The sequence below is a fragment of the Pyrus communis genome, chromosome 11 (genome assembly GCF_963583255.1).
Source record: "Pyrus communis chromosome 11, drPyrComm1.1, whole genome shotgun sequence".
NCBI lineage: Eukaryota > Viridiplantae > Streptophyta > Magnoliopsida > Rosales > Rosaceae > Pyrus > Pyrus communis.
This window is the reverse complement of record NC_084813.1, coordinates 2,062,785-2,082,115: the sequence shown is the minus strand read 5'-3', so window position 1 is coordinate 2,082,115 and position 19,331 is coordinate 2,062,785. Positions and strand designations below refer to the sequence as shown.

Genomic DNA, 19,331 nt, shown 5'->3' with positions numbered 1-19,331 from the left:
CGACGCTTGTAGCTCACGTTTGATTGAGAGATTTCGTAGAAGAAAACTGGCTCGAGTTAGACATGATTTTTAAGATTTTCGTTGAACAATGGCTAGTTCTCCAAAACTTAAGCTGTTATTAAATACGTCGACAATGTGCATCAAGGTTATGTCCTTCCTCACTTACAATCCCACTGTGCACCCTACAAATTGACAAATAAGTAGGGTAGAGGAGGAGGATGGAACTCAAAATCTTGCATGGTATCCTTGAAACTCGAAAGCTAACTTCTAAGAGCATCTTCGATGAAAATTTAAAAAAATAAATGTCAAATATTAATTTGATGGTTGACATGACAATGCCAAATTTTCTCTTCTAGTCCATATATATATATATATATATATATTGTTATAAATAATATCTATAGGACCTATTTAAAAATAATAATAATTAAAATAAAATTTTAAGATTTATAATTGGAACATTAACAGGATCCACACAATAAAATAATTTTAAAAAATTAATCGACAAAACCTATTCTCAAATACCTAATTTAACTGTAAGATTGAGACATCGATTCAAATTTCTTCTTACTTTCAAATTTGATTAGGTAGTATTTCCTCTGGAGATAGGTCTATGACATTTGACCTTTGATGGCGATTAGCTGGAACATTTGATATTTGAAGTGCCATTAATTAAAGACTCAAGTCTCAAGGTTTTTGGGGGACTGATTTTTGGTTACAGTGTCACATCAAACGTGATTTTACTGGCCAAATGTCAGATTTTAGCCAACTTTTGCCATTTACAGGTAGCATTATCCAAATAAATAAAACTAACGCCCATGCACATGCAACATGAAATGTAGATACGTTGACTTCCAATACATTTTCGATGTACAATTTGGGGTCATATACATTTTATATTTATATATACATTATATATATATATATACACACACACTAGTAAACAACATTTAGTTTTCTTTTCTTTTTTTGATGAAAATTATGGTAAACAACTTGTAATTTTTTTTGTGGTATTAGTCATAAAAAATTGTCACATCCCGGCCTAGGCCTCCACCACATCTTAGGCTCGACTCCACCGTATCACGATATTGTTCGCTTTGTGCCATGACCACACCCTCACAGTTTTGTTTCTGAGAACTCACACGAACACTCCCATGATAGGTCTCCCGTGACGGCCAACACGCCTTGATTCTGGTCGAAATGTGTCAAAAATTGTCTATATAAAATATATGAAAATAATTATAAAGTAGAGTTTACAGTTTAAGTGATTAAAAGCATTCATTCATAATTTCAAAGCCATGTGTTTCAGTTTCTCATTCGCGAGCACAACTCATATATAAACAAATATATAAATAAATACACCAAGATATCATTTGGCATTGGTACACTTAAACAAATGGTACCATATGTATGGTATGGGAATAAGAAGTTTACAGTCCAACTACCAAATCATTTCTATTCAATAAAAATTGAATTAACACATAAACACACAACACATTAAAGAGAATGGCATAAACAAATTAATAAAATGGAAGATGAACGTTGCCCCTAAAATATCTTGGCAATATCCTTAATTAAACCACGGTTAGCTAGAGCAAAATTCAAGTACTCCTGGTACGAAATGAAGCCATCACCGTCGGTATCAATCTCCGCCATCATAAATTTCACTTCATCCGATTGAACGCAGCCTAGTGTTTTTAATGCATCTCCTAGCTCGGTTGCAGAAATTAGGCCATCGCCGTTGGTGTCAAACCGCTTGAAAATTCTCTCTCGATCAGCCTTTTCTTTAGGATCTTCTTCGGCCATTTTTTGAAATGGTTAGATCAAAATGTGTTTTCTCTAGGTTGAGTTTTGGTTTCTTGATGATCGATGAATGTGAAATGGAGATGTAAAAGCAAATATTGGTTTGCGATAAATGAATGAAGTAAGCGATAAATAGTTTGGTTCTTAAAGAGATGATTTTCTAAAAAGGTAAGGTAATCCTTCAAAATAGGGGTTTGAAAATGAATTGCGGATATTTGCCTGAAGAATGAAACTTTCAATAGTTTTACCCAAATAAGGAAAAAGAATTTTTCTAACATAACTTGTTGTAGAGCTTGTTGTTCGGGAAATACATAAATCCTCACTGGTCATTTTCTTTCTTACAATCTAGCGTCTAAGAAAATGAATACAGGTGTCTTTTTCTGCATAAATAAAGAAAACGTGGACATATATTTGGTTTGTTTTGGTGGATAATTTTTGGTCAATTTGTAAGAGGATTGGTTACATGTTTTAGTGGTTTATCCATTTTTATTACTATTTAAAGAAAAAGACAGTTGCAATGGTTCGGTGAAATAGTACTAATGGATGTGTTAACCAAAAATGGAAAGTTCTTGAAGGGACCACTAAGTGCATTCCACGCGTCAAATACATGTGGTGAGATGAGAATCATGATGTTGAATGGATTAAGTGATTTGGGAGATTTTCTTTTAATTGACTGTCGCATTACTTATAATTTTTACACTCATTTTTTATTTTTCTTTTTGGTAAATATTTTTTAATTTTTATTAGACGCATAATGTTTATCACATTGCTACATTTGAATGCACATGAGCTTTACTATGTTAGGCTCACTTGTATTAGAATGTGTTAGCAACGTAGCCAATTTTGAGTGTCGTACACCCATATTATAAACATCGAAATTAATAACACCACCACTTAACAGTGCGGCTCTACCATAGTTTAGTTGTATTCTTCTTTACTTATAGCTGAGAGATTTTAAATTCAATTCTTATCAAAAGCAAATTCGAATCAACCCAATTATTATGACTAGTCAATTGTGAAGCTTGACCTAGTAACTCTCATTTAGTATAAATAATATCATACGTATCAAAAAAGAAAAAGACAGAGTGGCCATAAGTTTCGAAACGACGTGCTCTAACAAAGGACAATTGACTGAAAGGACTTGTTTCCGGCAATATTCGGTTCTAAGTCCCATATGAGCTTGAGAATGGAAGTTCCAGAAGATTAGGTAATCAAGCTGCCTAACAAATGGATTCCACAACCAAGGAAACAAAAGAGAAGATTATAGAAAGCAAACATACAAGTGATTTGCAAGAACATAGCCTGTACATTCTAGAGACAGTAACACCACGTGACAATGCAGCCGTGTTGCTATGAGTCCACAAAAATTACGTGTGCTCGATAAAAACCTATGACGAGTCCCCAACTCTGTATGGGGGTCACTTAAAAACTAGAACTGAAAATATACCAGATACAAAGCTATATGGTAAGTTGCAGGCAAAACAAAAACGCGTGGTAAAATAAACGATGAAAATATCTGGATCAGAAACATGAGAAAGGTAAAAGAATGTTATTAACGTCGTACCTCAGAACGAACGTTTGTTGAATTACAGTGACATGGTGTTATACAATCAACAACTTATTTCGTTGAACCAATTAATTTTGCTACAAATGGTTGACGTCTATCTCACAACACCACGAACTGGCTACGACAGTAGATCTGAAGTTTACATTTATTGGATAAGAGGTAGTTATACTTACTTCAAAAAACCTAGGCTACAGACTTGAGAAGGACATTCAACACCGATTCTCGAGTTGGCAAAGCCGGAATAGCACCTCTCCCCGTCACAGTCAATGCGCCGCAAGCGTTAGCAAACACGAGCGCATCTCTCAGTTTGTCCTCGTCCTGCATTTCAAATCCAGATGGCCACTCTCTTTAGGTTGACAGGCATAATCTATTGTTAAAAAAAACATAATAATGTAGGATATAACTTCAAACGCTATATTTTAAGTCAATAAAATGGACGACAAGTAGGGTTTAAATGCAGTACATGCTTAAAATTAGTCTTTAATAAAGAAGCTCTACCACTATCCAACACTATGTTTATAATTTGAGAATTTCAACAAATAAAATGGAGTAATTCCCAAGTCATGATGAATAACAAATACGTCGAAAATATATAATGTTGAAATTATCTTCTACAACTCAAAAAGCCATTGTCACCAACTGTACTCTATTCTAGCAACGTCTGGAACAAAGGTGTCTTTCTTATTCTTCAAGAGGCAAGATCACAGCTGCCCAGTTAATTAGGAAAGGATTTCCAAGGAAGATATCTAGTACGTAGAGGGTTTAGGCTATCGTTTGTCAATTTGACCCACACCCACTAGCACTAAAATAACCCTGGTATGTAGACGAGGGGATTAGAAAAGGATTAGACATGAAGAAACTCATTCCTTCTACCCCTACCATTTTTCGGATAGGATTGGAATGGATAGATTTCTTCATGAGTAATCCATCTTCTATCCTCTAGTTGGTCATAGTTTTTTCTTCTCCCCTCAAAATGCCTTGAGATTAGGGGTTTACCCGTTCCCAATCCAATCCTACAAATCAAACAAGCCCGAAAGTTCTCTAAATTTTTGTGTCCGAGATGCAGTACCTGAAGCAAAGAAAGATCAACAGCTAGTTGTGATAATATTCCAGCCACAAATGCGTCCCCAGCACCAGTGGTGTCCACTGCATCTACCTTCGTACCCTTGACTCTTCCACTGAATTCCTGCAAATACATATAATGTGCGGTTTCAGATACACAAACGCTAGGAAGAGAAGTATATTGTGGTTTCAGAAATGTTTGGAAAAAGATGCGCAAAGAGAAGCAAGCAGTCAAAATTGCTCCTACTTGGTATTCACACGAGAATCAAATTAATTGCTTTTACTGAGATTGCTAATAAAATCAAACTAATTCACCAAAATTGATATATACTCACTTTATAGTATCATCAATATCAAACTGTGCAATTAATACATTCATCATTTTTTTTCACACTTTCAACATATCTCAACACTCTTATGATATTACTTGAACTATTTTTTTGTTAAATTAATAATACTCTAAGATTCACACGTTATAATTCATGAGTCAATGTGTAAGAGCATATTTGAAAGCTTACCTTGGTGTAGTACCTGCAACCATCAGGGCCCTCAGTGACCAGAAGTAATTTAAGATTTGGATGGTACAATTTGCGAACAACATTTTCATCATATGGATCTTCTCCTTCCGTTAGAAAAGAAATCTCTTCTTCACTTATCTGAAAAACAAATAATCAAATTTTCTGACGCAATATTTCCAATTTCTTTTAGCACTTCCCCTTTACCATTTTCACAAAAGGGACAATGAAAATCAAATATGAACCTACAAGTGCATAATCTGCATAGTTAAAGGTTTAATTACCTTGATAACATCAGCAGTGTCCCATATACTCAAAATTCCTTCTCTAGCACTCTTTGCAGAAGGCCACAGTGGAAGTCTGAGGTTGGGATCATAGGACAGAACTACACCAGCGTCCTTTGCAGCTTTTGTTGCTGCAATATGAGCTGACTTGCATGGTTCCGTGATAAGACTTATAGAACCATAATGTAATATTTTTGCCTGCCACAGGATGGTCAAGACAGACTCCGAACATTACTATAAAGAAAATGACTAACAAGTCAAATAAAAAATGGGTGGTGCTATCCACACACCCCTTTTTACTTTTGGCACAGCCCTCTCAATTTCCGGCCAACGGATTGAATGAATAGAAAAGATCAATGGATAGAAATTAACAAGAGGTGTGTGGGAGGTAAAAATGGGTGTGTGGATAGCACCACCTTAAAAAAATAAACAGACAAAACTCTGCAAAATAAAATCATGTCAGACAGGCATGCAAGTTGATATCCAACAATAAGAAGAGCCCAAAATGGGGTGACCTAAATGAAACACGCTGATACTGGAGTCTGCGGCTGTCATGGTGTCTCAGATGCATAAATGTAAGTGGGTTTGGATTCTGGAATAAAGAGTTCAAATTTAAGTATCCTTCTCATGTGAGGTGTACTATGTGATATTGAAAAGTTGGTTTAGGTTTACCAGTCATTAATCAGATGATATACCATGCAAGATAGTTAGTTCTCTAGACATTTCCTTTATAAGATATATTTATCTTTGCCTTCTTTTGACTCTTTACAATTATAATCTTTCAGTGTTATTTAACTAACAACAGCAACTGTTTCATACCTTCCTAATTAAATCAAAATCAAGTTCAGCTTCTTGAAGCAACATATCAGCACTAGGGTTACGATAAAACATGAACTCACGTTCCCCATCACTCCTCAATGTAACAAAAGCTAAAGCAGTTCGTGCACCAGGATCAAAACGCATTCCCTCATTGTTCACATTATTCTCCTTTAGTATATCAGCAAGCATGTATCCAAATTCATCTTCCCCGACCTGCAGGCATTGCATAAATATAAAATACCTGAAAGGATAACATTGCCCTGAACTCAAGATTTTATAAAACAGTAAACAATTGGCACAACACGAGAGAACTAGTTTTGTTTTTGTTTCACTACTTTAATGCATAAGAAGAACTAAGATGCAACAATACAGCTAAGAAATACAATAGAAAACTAGGTTGAAAGTGTCTAAGCATGCACAATGCAACTATGATAGGCAAGGTAGGCTATGTTGAAAGTGGTCAAATTATTAGTTAATGACTTAAAATATTAAGTAACCGTGGACTTCATTTAGAAACCAGAATAACAATAATATGGATACATATATTTAAAATGATACCTTTCCAATAAAAGCTGATGAGCCACCAAGACGAGCTATGCCAACTGCAACATTAGCAGGGGCTCCTCCAGCAGCTTTTTTAAATGCAGGTGCCTCAGCCAATGAAAGTCCACTAGTAGTTGGGACAAAATCAATCAGCATTTCCCCGAAACAAACCACAAGGGAGGATTCTTTTGTGTCCAGTAGCACATCTCCTGCAAATGCTTTTCCTAAAATATTTTACTGTCAGACAGTGAAAGGCTCAGTTTTTAACAACAGGAAACTTTGATAATTAAGTAAGCAGAAGACCAAAAGCTGTATGGTAATGTCACTCATGATTCAAGTCATATGCAAAGCACGTTCTGCACAAATAGCGAAATTTAAGAAAGCACAAGCTCATGGTCCTAATTACAGCAATCCAAGAACAACGTGTAGAATCCAGGAATTTAGTTCGGCAAATTTCATGGTGTGCACATTTACTGAACAGTGACATCAAAATAGAACGTGCAGTGCATTATAAAATGAGACAACTTGGATGCCTAAAGAGCATCAGGAGTAAAGGTGGAATTAAGACAAAGTCAAGACAATCAAGATGGAATCAGGACAACTACGAGTAGATCAAGACATCACCTGACCTCTAGAGTACTTCCAGGTTTTGGTTAGGGTTAAAGAGACTGAACTATGATAAGTTCTTTGAGCAACGAACATAGAGATAGCATGTGCCTATAAGTCTAGAATAGTCAAAATAGTATAGGATATGACAGAGATTCTTAGGAGTAACTAAAAACTGAATGGACATTAGGCACAATAAAAAGTCAAAACAGGATAAACCACAGCTAAATTAACATTCAGGATGACTAAAAGCTGTCCTGGAAGACAAGGACATTGGCTAGTCAACCAGCCACACTCTAAGTGGGCTGAAAGGTTTTCTCGGGGTACCAGATACCCCTGGTCAACCAAAGATTTCAGCAGTCGACCAAGATAACTCAGGTACCACAGCTTTTCGGTGCACAAGGGTTTTTTACTGGTGAATTATCCCCTTCAACTATCTTTACAAAATCAAACTTTCAAATGTATTTGACATGTTGACCATGAGCTGCTGGCTCTGCTTGAACCTAAATGCTCCTATAACTCTCGGAAGAGAGCAATACCAAGGCAGTGATGCTCCTCTCAACTGTCCCATGGCCAATCGAAACATCTCTTTTAGGTTTTGGATGCTTGGTGGATTCCCCACCTCTTCTCTAATGAAGGACTTCAGTGTGAACACTGATGTAAGTTATCTGGCATACCTCGATGCCAGTATGCACTGCTCTCCAGTCTCTACCTTGGAACTTTCCAATATCCTTCCTTCTTGTTTCCTTCTCATATCACGGAATCCTAAAATCCCAAACTGGATGACATTCCAGTTTCAGTCTGTCCTAGTTCTTAACATTTTGCATTTGCATTTATTTTACAATTAAAAGGTCCCGCGCTTGCAGCTTTCACTTCAATTGCCAAAGATAAAGATAAAATCGGGACACTTATAGAGCTAGACGTCTCACATATGCAGTCAACAACAACCGATCACAACAATGCAATTCTAACATTCATGATCCAAATACCCAAACGAAAATTTGACCAGAAAATGCAAATAATGCCCGACGAACTCCAATTACCCAAATGAACAATTCATACAATACTTCAATCCAATCCAGGAACATCACACAAACGCTCCCAAATGAACAATTCATACAATACTTCAATCCAATTCAGGAACATCACACAAACGCCCCAAAAGTCCGTCATAATTCAGCAAAATAATCAGATAAAAATCAGAACCAAACAAAACCCATATTCCAAAGAGGCAGATAGAACTCATAAACCAAAGCATTACCTTGGACATTCAATCTGGCAATGGAGGAAGAACTGAGAGGTGGTGGGGAAGCAAATGCAGAGGCTCTGACTGTCCGTTGACTAAAAGAAACCGAATTGCGAGGCAAAGAAACCACCCCGCCGAAGCAGAAAGCAGTAGAATGAAGAGCCATCAAAACAATCGCAGACCCAGAAGAGAATTCGAACCAGTTGAGAACTTCCAATTTCGATTTTACCCCGAAGCTCTTGTGGAATGGAAAATGGCAGCGGAGAAAGCAAAGCAGGAGAGTAGTGGCGTAGTCGTAACGTTTGTCGCCTTGTCAAAGTTCTTTGGACTGCCGATGAACTTTATTGTTCTAATTGGTTGGTCCCCCCGAAGCCTTTGTTTTGTTGCCATGTGCGACGAAATCTATTCCATCGTCTAATCTATTCTCACCAGACAAAATTTGATTTTGAATCCGGCATTCCATCGGATAATTTGAATATTCTCCGGACCTTAGTGTGAAATTTAAGATCAGAAAATTCGGATTTTTTATTTGTGTGAAAGAGATATAAAAAAATCTAAAATCTTTGAATTGTGTGAGGTGAGACAGCGGAATAAATTAATGAGAACCATTAGATTCAATTTCAGTAATCTAGATCGCCTTATCCTTAAACTCATGTACTCTGGTGTATCCAATGCAGTAGTCAATATTATAAATGAGTGTTACGAAGAGAGTTACGTTGCGAGCCTTTAAAATTAGTGTTAGGGAAAGGTACTTTTGATTTCATGCTTGTTTGTGAGGCACAAAAACCTAGCACCTTCGTTGTGATACCAAAAGTCAGTGCGACGGCAAAATGTTTCAAATTTCTTTGTTGAAATGATTACAATGCACCTTTGGCTATACTATGGTAAGAATTTTATAGACCAATTTAGCGATATACGCTCTCAAGACCATGAAAACATGAAAAATATAGTTCATCAGTGGAAACGATAAAAACAAAGAAAATGTTGGCAATAACGCACATACACAGAAGTAGCCGAAAAATCAAGTACCACCAAGTAATTTTTCTTGTACACACTCACTCTCACTGTGATACATCCTGCACGATTAAGTTAAGACTTAAATCATATTTATGACTTAATACAAATCCCAATGGGTTCGGTCCCTACGTGGCTCGTTAACCCAAAAATAATACTAGGCTCAAATTGAACCCCTAAATGCCGATACGATTAATTAACTAATTTCACTTATTAGATTCAAAACTAATAAATCTAATTAACTATATTCGGCACGTGTTCAATGTTATATAATATTAGAGTGCGATTCTAATTGTTTTAGAGAATTAAACCACTTTTTTCTGTCTCTGTCCTAACAAGAACAATAATGATTGATCTTTGAGAGTCAGATAGACCATAAGTGATACCAAACTGTATGTCATGACCATTGATACCAATATAGCATGTATGTATATATGTGTAAAAAATCTTTCACATTGAATTGGTATGAGCTTTTACCAAAAAAATATAGCAATTGGACCTTGGGCTTTTTGTGGACTCGACCTAAAGAGGAATTCATTGGGCCTTATGAGCATTGAGGTCCATTTTAATAAAAACATCTAATTAATTTCCCGGTTTAGTGCGGTTGAATTCGGTTTTTATTGTCCACAAATCGATAATTAAATTGGCCTGAACCGGTTTTGTAGCCCAGCAGACACAAACCACAAAACAGAGCCCTACCCTTTTGGATGCGTTTGTTGCATCGGATTATTTCGGACTAAACTAACTTCACGGATTAAACTGGATTGGCTTGACATAGACTAAACACTATTAGAATTGTGAAACGTTTGGTGCAGTGTCGAACTAGCCTACACTAAATTATATTTTTTTATCTCTACTAATTAATGATTTTTAATTATGAAAACTTCCACTTTCTTGTCAAAAAACCTTTTTCAAGAGAGAAGATGCTTCATTCAGAATACCATTCATTTGCTTTACATGAAAGTCTACATATTTTTTCATCATTGCCAGCCACCGATACATTTACAAATTGCAACTATTTAGTGCTTAAACTTGAGTTCCTTTACATATTCTTCAGTGCCCTTCAACCACTTGTCTACATCTTGAGTGCTTGAATTGCAACAGCGTAGTCCACGGAGTGTCCATAATATGTAAACCCATGAGAAAAAGAACCAAGCTTGTTGCTGACATCTGAAACTTCTGGGCTCACAAGAACAATGCATTGGCATTTATGAACCTAAAGTTAAACTAATGCATCAAGTGTAAGATTATTATTGCGGAAACAAACATGAACACAAATACAATTAACCACTAACTTTGCGAAACCATTGCAGCTTAAGAAAATAGAGCTCTTCTACACTCGACACTACTATATGCAATTAACAAATAATGGGGCTTGTTCTTTTGCGTAATTAGTGTGAATGCAGAATCCCTATTATATATCCTCAGTGGTGGTATTTGATTAGGTTACTTCCCATCATGTAATCCTAATAAAATCATATAAACAAATATCCTTATCACCGCAAACCAAAGTTATCATATCAGAATAGTTAACTTATTGAAAACTGAGACTACTTATAGCTGTGTATCAATCCAAATACATTCCCTGATAGCTTTACAAGTATAGTTCATCCCAAACTCTTATGACTTCAATCCCTTGAGCATGTGTAAAACAAATGATAGGCTCTAATGAAGCTTACATTCTCCCACTAAAGCTAACACATGTTTTACATAAGCCACCATATAAGAAATCATTCTTAAGTGGCCACGAGAATAGGAACAACAAAATCCCAGTAACATGTTTTTGTCATTGGCTAGCATTCATGAAGAACTAAAGGGAATTATGTCATAGAATTCACAAACATGCAAAGTAAGACTAACCACCTCCCCACTGAAGTCAACAGTTGTAATATGATGCATATAATTGATAAATGGCATTGCGAATTCACTGACACCGCCAATGGCCAATTTTACAGTCAAGAGCCACCAGCTAGCATCTCCGACATTGCCACGAATTAACAATCATGAAGGATTTTCCGCATATATACAACAAGAACTTATCCCAGACCATCAATTTAAACAATAACAATAGCTACTTTCATGTGATTCGAGTTTCACCATAACAAAAAACCAGAACATCCATAAAGCAGCACACAACAAATACACATTATCACAAGCATACAACCAACACCGGGTGTAAAAAGACCCACATATAACAATATCGGTCAGAAATCCATCAATATTTGAAGCAAAAACAACACAATAAACCGAACAGACAAAACCCAATGCAAAAACAAACACATGCAATCAAAATACAGAATACACCAAGTAATGAATCAATGGATGATCAACTTTATCATTTCCAATTGCCCTGTAATGTATTGAGCAATCTCCGTCAAGCCAGGATGCCTTTCCTATCAACAAATTAGGAAATTGCGAATAAGTACCTCAACCCAAAATAAAACATTGTCCCAATCTCTCCAATAGCAATTACAACGGGGCATTCAAATCAAACCCAACGAAAAATCCCAAATCTTTTTCTTTCAATTTGGACAAAAAAGGGAGAAAAATGCAGTGAGGGCAATGAAAAGTGAGCTCACCTGGCGGTCGTCGATCTCTTGGGCCAAGACTCAAACGTGCTCGACGACTCTGGCTTCCAAGAAGCAATTGAGAGGGACGCCGATCTCGACCGGCTTGATGAATGGAAGGAGAGAGGGAGAGAGAGAGAGAGAGAGAAAGAGAGAGAGAGAAACAGATAGATAGGGCAAGGGAGAGAGAAGCAGATGAAGCAGATAGAGCAAGGGAGAGAAGCGGACGAAGAGAAGCAGATGAAGTGAAGCAGCGATGGTCTTAGCAATCCAATGCTTTTCGATGAGACTCACTAAGACCGTCTAGCGACGTCCTTTGTCGAGGCGAGTCCCGGCTAGTCCTACTACAGGTTGTCCTGCTGCGTAACAAACACAATATTGCTCTAAGATTTAGTCCAGTGAAGGCTAGTGATGGCAACCAAATACAAGTTTCTAAAGCTACTATAAAAGCTCTCTCCATCGTTGACAAACCTCAGAACGAAGCATAGAAGCCAGCCTCCATCACCATCCAGAAAACCAAAGTTGAAAAAGAAGGCCGCTTCATCCTCCACAGACCACTAAAAGTCACTCAGAAACAAAGGAGGCCGGCAAGAAGAAAGAACCAATGAGCGACATCGCTAACAAGGGCGAATACTGGGAAGGACCAACAATGGTCAACAAGGGTGTTGGCACACCCTCCCATCAAAACGCGAAAATCGTAAGAAAAAGTAGGCGAATCGAATTGAGATTTAGTGGAAAGATAATGAGGCTATTTATACATTCTCAACAAAGAGAGGAATGCAGAGACGACGCTAAAGGTTCATATGGATGGGGGCATACTTAAACATGCAGAGACGAAGCTAAAGATCCATATGTCCCTTATTAAAATTAATTTGTGATACATGCAGAGACGAAGCCAAAGATCCATATGGATCGGGGCATACTTAAACAATAAAATCACAAATTAAAAAAGATAAGAATTACTAAACAAAATACTTATATATTAATCCATAAGATTTTTCATTACAATATCCCTCGACTCATTTTTATATTTTGAAAACGTTGTATGACAACTTCATTACTAATACAATCAAATATCTCTCTATCTATAAAAAAATAATCATGTTATCATTCATCAATTAGTCTCCTATCTGATTTCTCAATCTATTCTTCCAAAATTCATGGGCGAAAATGCACAGTATCAATTAGAACAATTAATGCTAATATCACAAACAAGTAAACTAGTGATACACTTTGCTAATGTCACAAGTATGTACATTTTTTCGCAACCAAATGAGTGGGGGCATCTGCCCCCTAGCCCATGATGGCTCTGTCTATGGATACGTGTTTGATTATAAAAAAGAATCTGTCATATTAGTAGATAAATACAATCAATAAATAACATATATGAATAGGGCTCAAAGAAGAAATAATTAAAGAGATAATTAGAAGGAGATTTAATTTCATATGCTACATTTTAAAGCAATGATTATGAATAATAAAATAGTCCTAAACTCAAATAATCGAACATATTTTAATAAAACAACTATTTTTAATATGGGTCAAAATTTGAACTCATTTTGTAGCATGAATTACACGAAACATTTTCTAGAACAAGACAATGAGACATGGGTGCTTACGTCAGTTATTTAAATAATTGACCTATGCATTTACATCACTTGTTTTGGATATTTATCCCGCATTTACTTCCTTAGTAGAGACTCGACGCGCTTTCATCTCCCATCAAAATCCGGGAAACAAAATCCCAAATCCGATTTGAAAACAAAAATTTTATTTTACTTAATTAATCCACGCGCGAAATCAGGTAACCGGTAATCCTATTCCCCCAAACCCAACCGTATTTGTATCGTTACGGATTCGAATCCTTTTTAACTTCCCCCTTTTAGGCCAGCACAAACCTTACCTTTTTATACACAAACTCCACCACAACAAATCCCCTACGCCCCACCTCACTATCTCTTTCCACGTTTCGACATCTTATTCGCTGTCGCTTGCCCACAGGGTCAAACAAATTGCTTGTAAATCCCAATTGTAATAGGTCGGCACGCACCCGATCCCGCCGCAACATATACGCGTCAAAATTTCAAAAGCGTGTGATATCGCCTATATATATATCTCTTGTTAGTCAAACTATCAAACAGAAACAGAAAAGCTCCAAATCTCCCTCATCACTTCTGTCTCTCTCTAGAAAGTTCCTCACTGTGTTTGCTGCGATGTCAAAGAGCGAATTGGTCTCGAAAGGCTCGGGAGACGGCGCCGCCGGCTCCATGGAGGAGCTGAAGAAGGTCTTCGACAAGTTCGACAAGAACGGCGACGGCAGGATCTCCTGCGACGAGCTCAGGGGCGTTTTCGGCGATCTCGGTTCCGAGACGGTCTCACTGGAGGAGGTCCAGCGCATTATGGCTGAGTTCGACAAGGACGGCGACGGTCACATTGACATCGTGGAGTTCGCAGAGATCATCAATGGCGGATCCACCAAGGAGCTTCGCGACGCGTTCGACCTCTACGATCTCGACAAGAACGGGCTGATCTCCACGAGTGAGCTGCATGAGGTGCTGAAGCGGTTGGGGCAGAAGTGCTCGCTCAAGGACTGCGCGAAGATGATCAGCTCCGTCGACGCCGACGGCGATGGCCACGTCAACTTCGCCGAGTTCAAGAAGATGATGACTCGCAAATAAAGCTATTGAAGCGAATGGATCGGTAAAGCAACATAACAGTGCAAAATATTAATTAGTATAAAATTAGAGTTTAATTAGGGATTTGGATTTAAATTTCTTAGAGATTGACGTAGTTAATTTTAAGGTGTACAAAACGTATTAAAGTATTACCGGTGCTAATTGATCGCGTTTTCAAATATTTTTCTTCTGGTTTGTTTTATTTTGCTTAATCTTCTTTTAACTTTTTAATTTTATTTTATGGCTAGTGGTTTGTTTGCTTTGTTGAATTCAATTAAAAATTGACTTCAATGTTTTTAGTCGTTAAATTTGATTTCCACACGCTTTTACAGTTGAAGAAAAATTGGTGGAAGTTATTATATTTGGGTTTTATTTAATATTTTATTTACTGTATTGGTAGATTTATTGTGCAAGTGGGTGGGAGTAACAAAATGGGTGGGTGGTATTAATAATACTTGGGCGATGTTCCCGTGTTTTGGGTGGTAACGGTGGTTGCACGGAATATAAATACACATGTGGTCGTGTGTCAATGTCTTTGCTGACCTCAACGCGGAATTTGGCTTTGCTTTGTTTGCCTGCCATACCTTTTTGAGCTGTTTTAGGATTGGTTTGGTATTGTTGTGCTTTAAAAAAAAACTGATTCTGCTGTTGTTGACTCTAAAAATTACAAAGCCTACGTGGCGCGCAGGCCGAGTAACTAATAAGCTAACTACGTCCTCCGGTTGAATGCGGGACGTGCCAACTCGTCGGCCGAGCTTGGCCGAGGAGTAAAATTTGTTGAATGTCGCGTTGAGCGCGTCGTTGACTTCTCTATCTTGCGATTGCGACCGAGGAAGGAACACTCTCGGTCTCTGGGTTCTATAGCCTGAAGACAAGGCTACTAATTTTGCGAAGTTCAATATCAAATTCGGCTCTTACGATGCTGAATGTAGTAACCTGGTAACACCTCACTTTGCCCAGAAGGCTAATGAGATGACCTCTGCCAATAAGGATTCGAAAATCCTTCTCGACCGAGACTTGGATAGATAATCAGCCGGCCTCGATGCAGTGCTGTTTATCCAAACTGAAGGTGCTTCGAGAACGGCTGATTCTACGGCAACAGTGCTGTTTATCCAAACTGAAGATGTTCGCCGGTTGCCTTCACAGTGCTGTTTATCCAAACTGAAGATGTGTTGGCGAGAAAAAGAAAATAAAAAAATCTCAAGATGTTTGAGAGGTTTTGCGCAGGGCAGTTGTGTGTTGAATTGGAGGTCCTCAAACTGAAGGTGCAGCTTTGTATTTATAGTGGTTATAAACCCATTGGATGATGGCTTTCCAAAACTCCGTCTCCCATGCAATTTCGTAAAGAATTGCAATTTAATCACAATTCTTCTCCGTCTCCCGAGTTGTATGCGTAAACGCATCCATGCAATTCCGTAAAGAATTGCAATTTAATCACAATTCTTCCCTTAACCAATCATCTTGGTCGCTTATCTCCTTCAACGCATGCATAATATTCCATGATGAGTCCACGTGCTTGCTTGATGAGATATATTCTATCTCAAATGGAACTCTAGATTGATAAAAATGAGCCATGTGGATGCGGCTCTGTAATGTTGCATGCATGCTTATCTCCATGCAATCTTCATTAATTCAAATAGAAAGTCACAAACCAACTCCATTTGATTGTGAATCAATCCAATCATCACATGCTGCATGCTTCTCAAATCAGATATGATTAATTCAATCCCTTATCCAAGCAAAAAGGCATGACTTTGTAGACTTTCACAACTCCCGCACCATGTTAAACCCATTTAATCCATCCCAATCTCCTTAAACGCAAAAGATCTCTCTCAAGATAATTACCATGATTAAAATCAATAATAATATCAAGAAAAATCTGATTAGTTTTGGAGTCATCTAATGGTCTTAATGCAATGGGCCGATAGTGTAAAATTGGATCCAAACAGCTGTGCTGTGAGAATAAGCTGAAATAAAGCAGCTGAGTGTTTTGGTAAAATTTTTTGTAAAAGTGCTTTTGAAAAAAAAAAACAGTATTATAGTGTTTGGTAAACTTTTATGTAAAACAGATGTGAAAAAAGCCGATTTTTCAAAGCTAGGTTTTGCAGCTTCTTGTTTTTGGCTTTTTTTCACTCAAAACTGTGAAAAAAAGCTGAAGCTGAATGTTTACCAAACACAAAAACAGCTCCCAGCTTTTTTTGATACCAGCTTTTTTCAGAATCACCTCAGTACCAAATCAGGTCTTATTCTCACCTCATATATTGTTATATACATTTTATATACACTTTACATACTGAATACATCTTATAATTACTTTTTTAATTAAAATTTATTGCACATTCTGGACTGATTGATTAAGAGAGATTCTTCTACAATATGAAATTGTTCTTCTAGAACGGATATCATAACGCAGCTACAACACAGTAAGAAAATATCAACCAAATAAATCACGAACGAAAGTCATCTATATCAAGATATCAACTAATTGGTAGCCTTACTGTCAATCATGTTTCTTTTTGACAAAAATATATTGGCAGCCTTAATATACATAACGATGTTGTTGAAATCACTAAGAGAATGAAAACATTTGAAGTAACATGTCCCTAATTTTACGATTTTATAAATTTTAAAAGTGTGAGTTGACCAAAATACCTTTAGAAGAGAGATTGTTGACTTTCTTTGACCGTCTCTCCATGATGCGTATGAGTTATTATTTTACCGTATTCTCGAAGTACTCAACAGTGCAAACGCATAAGCGCAAGCGAAACTGAATTTGGAGTTACAACGAAGATTTTAAAAACTACTGAGCGTGATGGGTGTTTTGGTAAATTCACGTTACGGGAGATATTTTTCTGTTTCTTCGTTGGTGACTTTAAGTTGTGTGCCAAGTGGGGCCCACACCACTCCTCCCCTCACTCCCGTGTCTCTTCTCAGTTTCTCTCCAACTCTCTCGGACCTCTGTTCCTCTAACTCTTTCATCTTTCTCACTCTCTCATTATTTTCCTTCTCTGCTCCTTATGACTCACAGACTCTCCATGCCTCTCAAACTCTCTTCTATCTGTGTATAACACTGAGAGGCCGAGATGCACACCCCCGCCATACACCACCTGTCATCAACCTAGGTGAGTTCGATCTCTGCAACCTCACCCAACAATCTCCTCTCTCTCGATAAATCACCACCGAGACACCACCACACACAACACCTTCGTCATACAAGCCAACCCCAGACCATCACGCCACCAGACTACCATCATCCCACCCCTATGAACTTAACCCCCAGTTTGGGTTATTGGAACCGTGCTTTGAAGCTCAAACAGAGCTCTATTTTAGATTTGAATTTCCGACGAGTTTCTATGAATCCCGACCAAGGTAAGCGTTAGGACCACTATCTCCCTCACCTTTTTCATTTTCAGTGAACGATCTCAAGGTTTGGACGCATTTTGATAGGGTTTAGAAGTCGTTGGGACGAAGGTAGGACTTCCCCAGAATTTTGGGAAACTCAAGATCTGTGGCCATCCAGCCTCTTTCAGATCCATTTTCCGGAAAACGCCGATGTTGACTCGATCCCCAATAGGTATAAACTGATTCCTCACATTCCTAGCTTATCTCTAGTTTTTAAGTCACTGAAAATGAGTGAGATTTAAGCTCATTTGGAGCTCTGGAAATCGAGCCCATAAATCGACCAACCTCAGGCCTCGCGAGGAAGGGCGCGTGAGGCTACACGTGGTGCTGCAGTGCTCGACACGTGGAGCACTAGCACTTTCCCTGAGGTACTATGCACGGCAGCGCCAGTGACTTTCCGGCGAACTTTTTGGGGACTTAATTCGGTGCGTGGCGGCACGTGTGATGGCGCGTAGCCTTCTGAGCCGCCGAGTTGTGGTGGCACGTGGAGGAACCTAAGATCCCTTCTTAGGTCTCTCGACGTGTCGAATTCGAATCCGCAGTCCGTTTTCCAAAATTCAACTGTTTTAAAATAGTTCTTTTATTAGCCATACTTTGTATGAAAACGCGTAATTGCGGTAGTACGTTATATTTACGTAAATGGTTTCGTTTCTAGGTGAAACGCATCGCAAGAATCTTTGATACCCACGAGGCGGGTTTGACCCAACGACATGATTTGTGAGTGGGTCTTTTCTTTTATATAGTATATATATGTTGGTTAGTTTTCACATATATATTTATTAATGAATTTTCTACGTGATTGCCATAATTAAACCAACGTTTATAAGAAATGTCTTATTGTTGGGAAATTATGAAATAATCCTAAGGGATGCACATGTAAGCTTATTATAAGGGGATGCCTTAATTATATTTATGGTCAGGAATAATATTATATTGACTAGAATTGTTGAATTACCATGGCATGATTATATTTACATTATCTGCTCATTGTTGCTGCACTGGTGTTAGTACTCGCCTGGGGCCAGGGCCAGTCTTTCACGTGTATGTTCACATCTCACCGTACACTCACTTTGGATCCATTCTAGGTGCTAGTCCTGTCCTAGATTGCTATAGGAAATTAGGACTCGTATGTGATGCGTATAGCGCCAATCTTCACGTGATTGTGGTACTAGAGGGTAAATCATTATCCCACCAAGTCATGTTCATGTCAGAATACCTCTACATGAAC

The 19,331-nt window shown here is 37.8% G+C and overlaps 3 protein-coding genes and 1 long non-coding RNA gene across 4 annotated transcripts; 1 reads left to right on the top strand and 3 right to left on the bottom strand.

Moving 5' to 3' along the window:
* Nucleotides 1-1,304: 1,304 nt before the first annotated feature.
* On the bottom strand, nucleotides 1,305-1,898 carry LOC137749245 (polcalcin Bet v 4). The gene has a single exon (XM_068489349.1). The coding sequence runs from the start codon at nucleotides 1,804-1,806 to the stop codon at nucleotides 1,549-1,551; it is 258 nt and encodes an 85-aa protein (XP_068345450.1). The 5' UTR covers nucleotides 1,807-1,898; the 3' UTR covers nucleotides 1,305-1,548.
* A 1,435-nt stretch (nucleotides 1,899-3,333) lies between these two features.
* LOC137708241 (probable fructokinase-6, chloroplastic) lies at nucleotides 3,334-8,824 on the bottom strand. The gene is made up of 7 exons (XM_068447276.1): nucleotides 8,461-8,824; nucleotides 6,609-6,817; nucleotides 6,051-6,263; nucleotides 5,232-5,429; nucleotides 4,951-5,088; nucleotides 4,440-4,556; nucleotides 3,334-3,688 (listed from the first exon to the last, which is right to left on the bottom strand). The coding sequence occupies exons 1-7, from the start codon at nucleotides 8,609-8,611 to the stop codon at nucleotides 3,554-3,556; spliced, it is 1,161 nt and encodes a 386-aa protein (XP_068303377.1). The 5' UTR covers nucleotides 8,612-8,824; the 3' UTR covers nucleotides 3,334-3,553.
* A 1,559-nt stretch (nucleotides 8,825-10,383) lies between these two features.
* On the bottom strand, nucleotides 10,384-12,172 carry LOC137709550 (uncharacterized). The gene is made up of 2 exons (XR_011064867.1): nucleotides 12,039-12,172; nucleotides 10,384-11,852 (listed from the first exon to the last, which is right to left on the bottom strand). It is a non-coding gene; the product is annotated as an uncharacterized lncRNA (long non-coding RNA).
* Nucleotides 12,173-14,172: 2,000 nt separating this feature from the next.
* Nucleotides 14,173-14,882, top strand: LOC137708885 (probable calcium-binding protein CML23). The gene has a single exon (XM_068448046.1). The coding sequence runs from the start codon at nucleotides 14,240-14,242 to the stop codon at nucleotides 14,702-14,704; it is 465 nt and encodes a 154-aa protein (XP_068304147.1). The 5' UTR covers nucleotides 14,173-14,239; the 3' UTR covers nucleotides 14,705-14,882.
* Nucleotides 14,883-19,331: the final 4,449 nt, after the last annotated feature.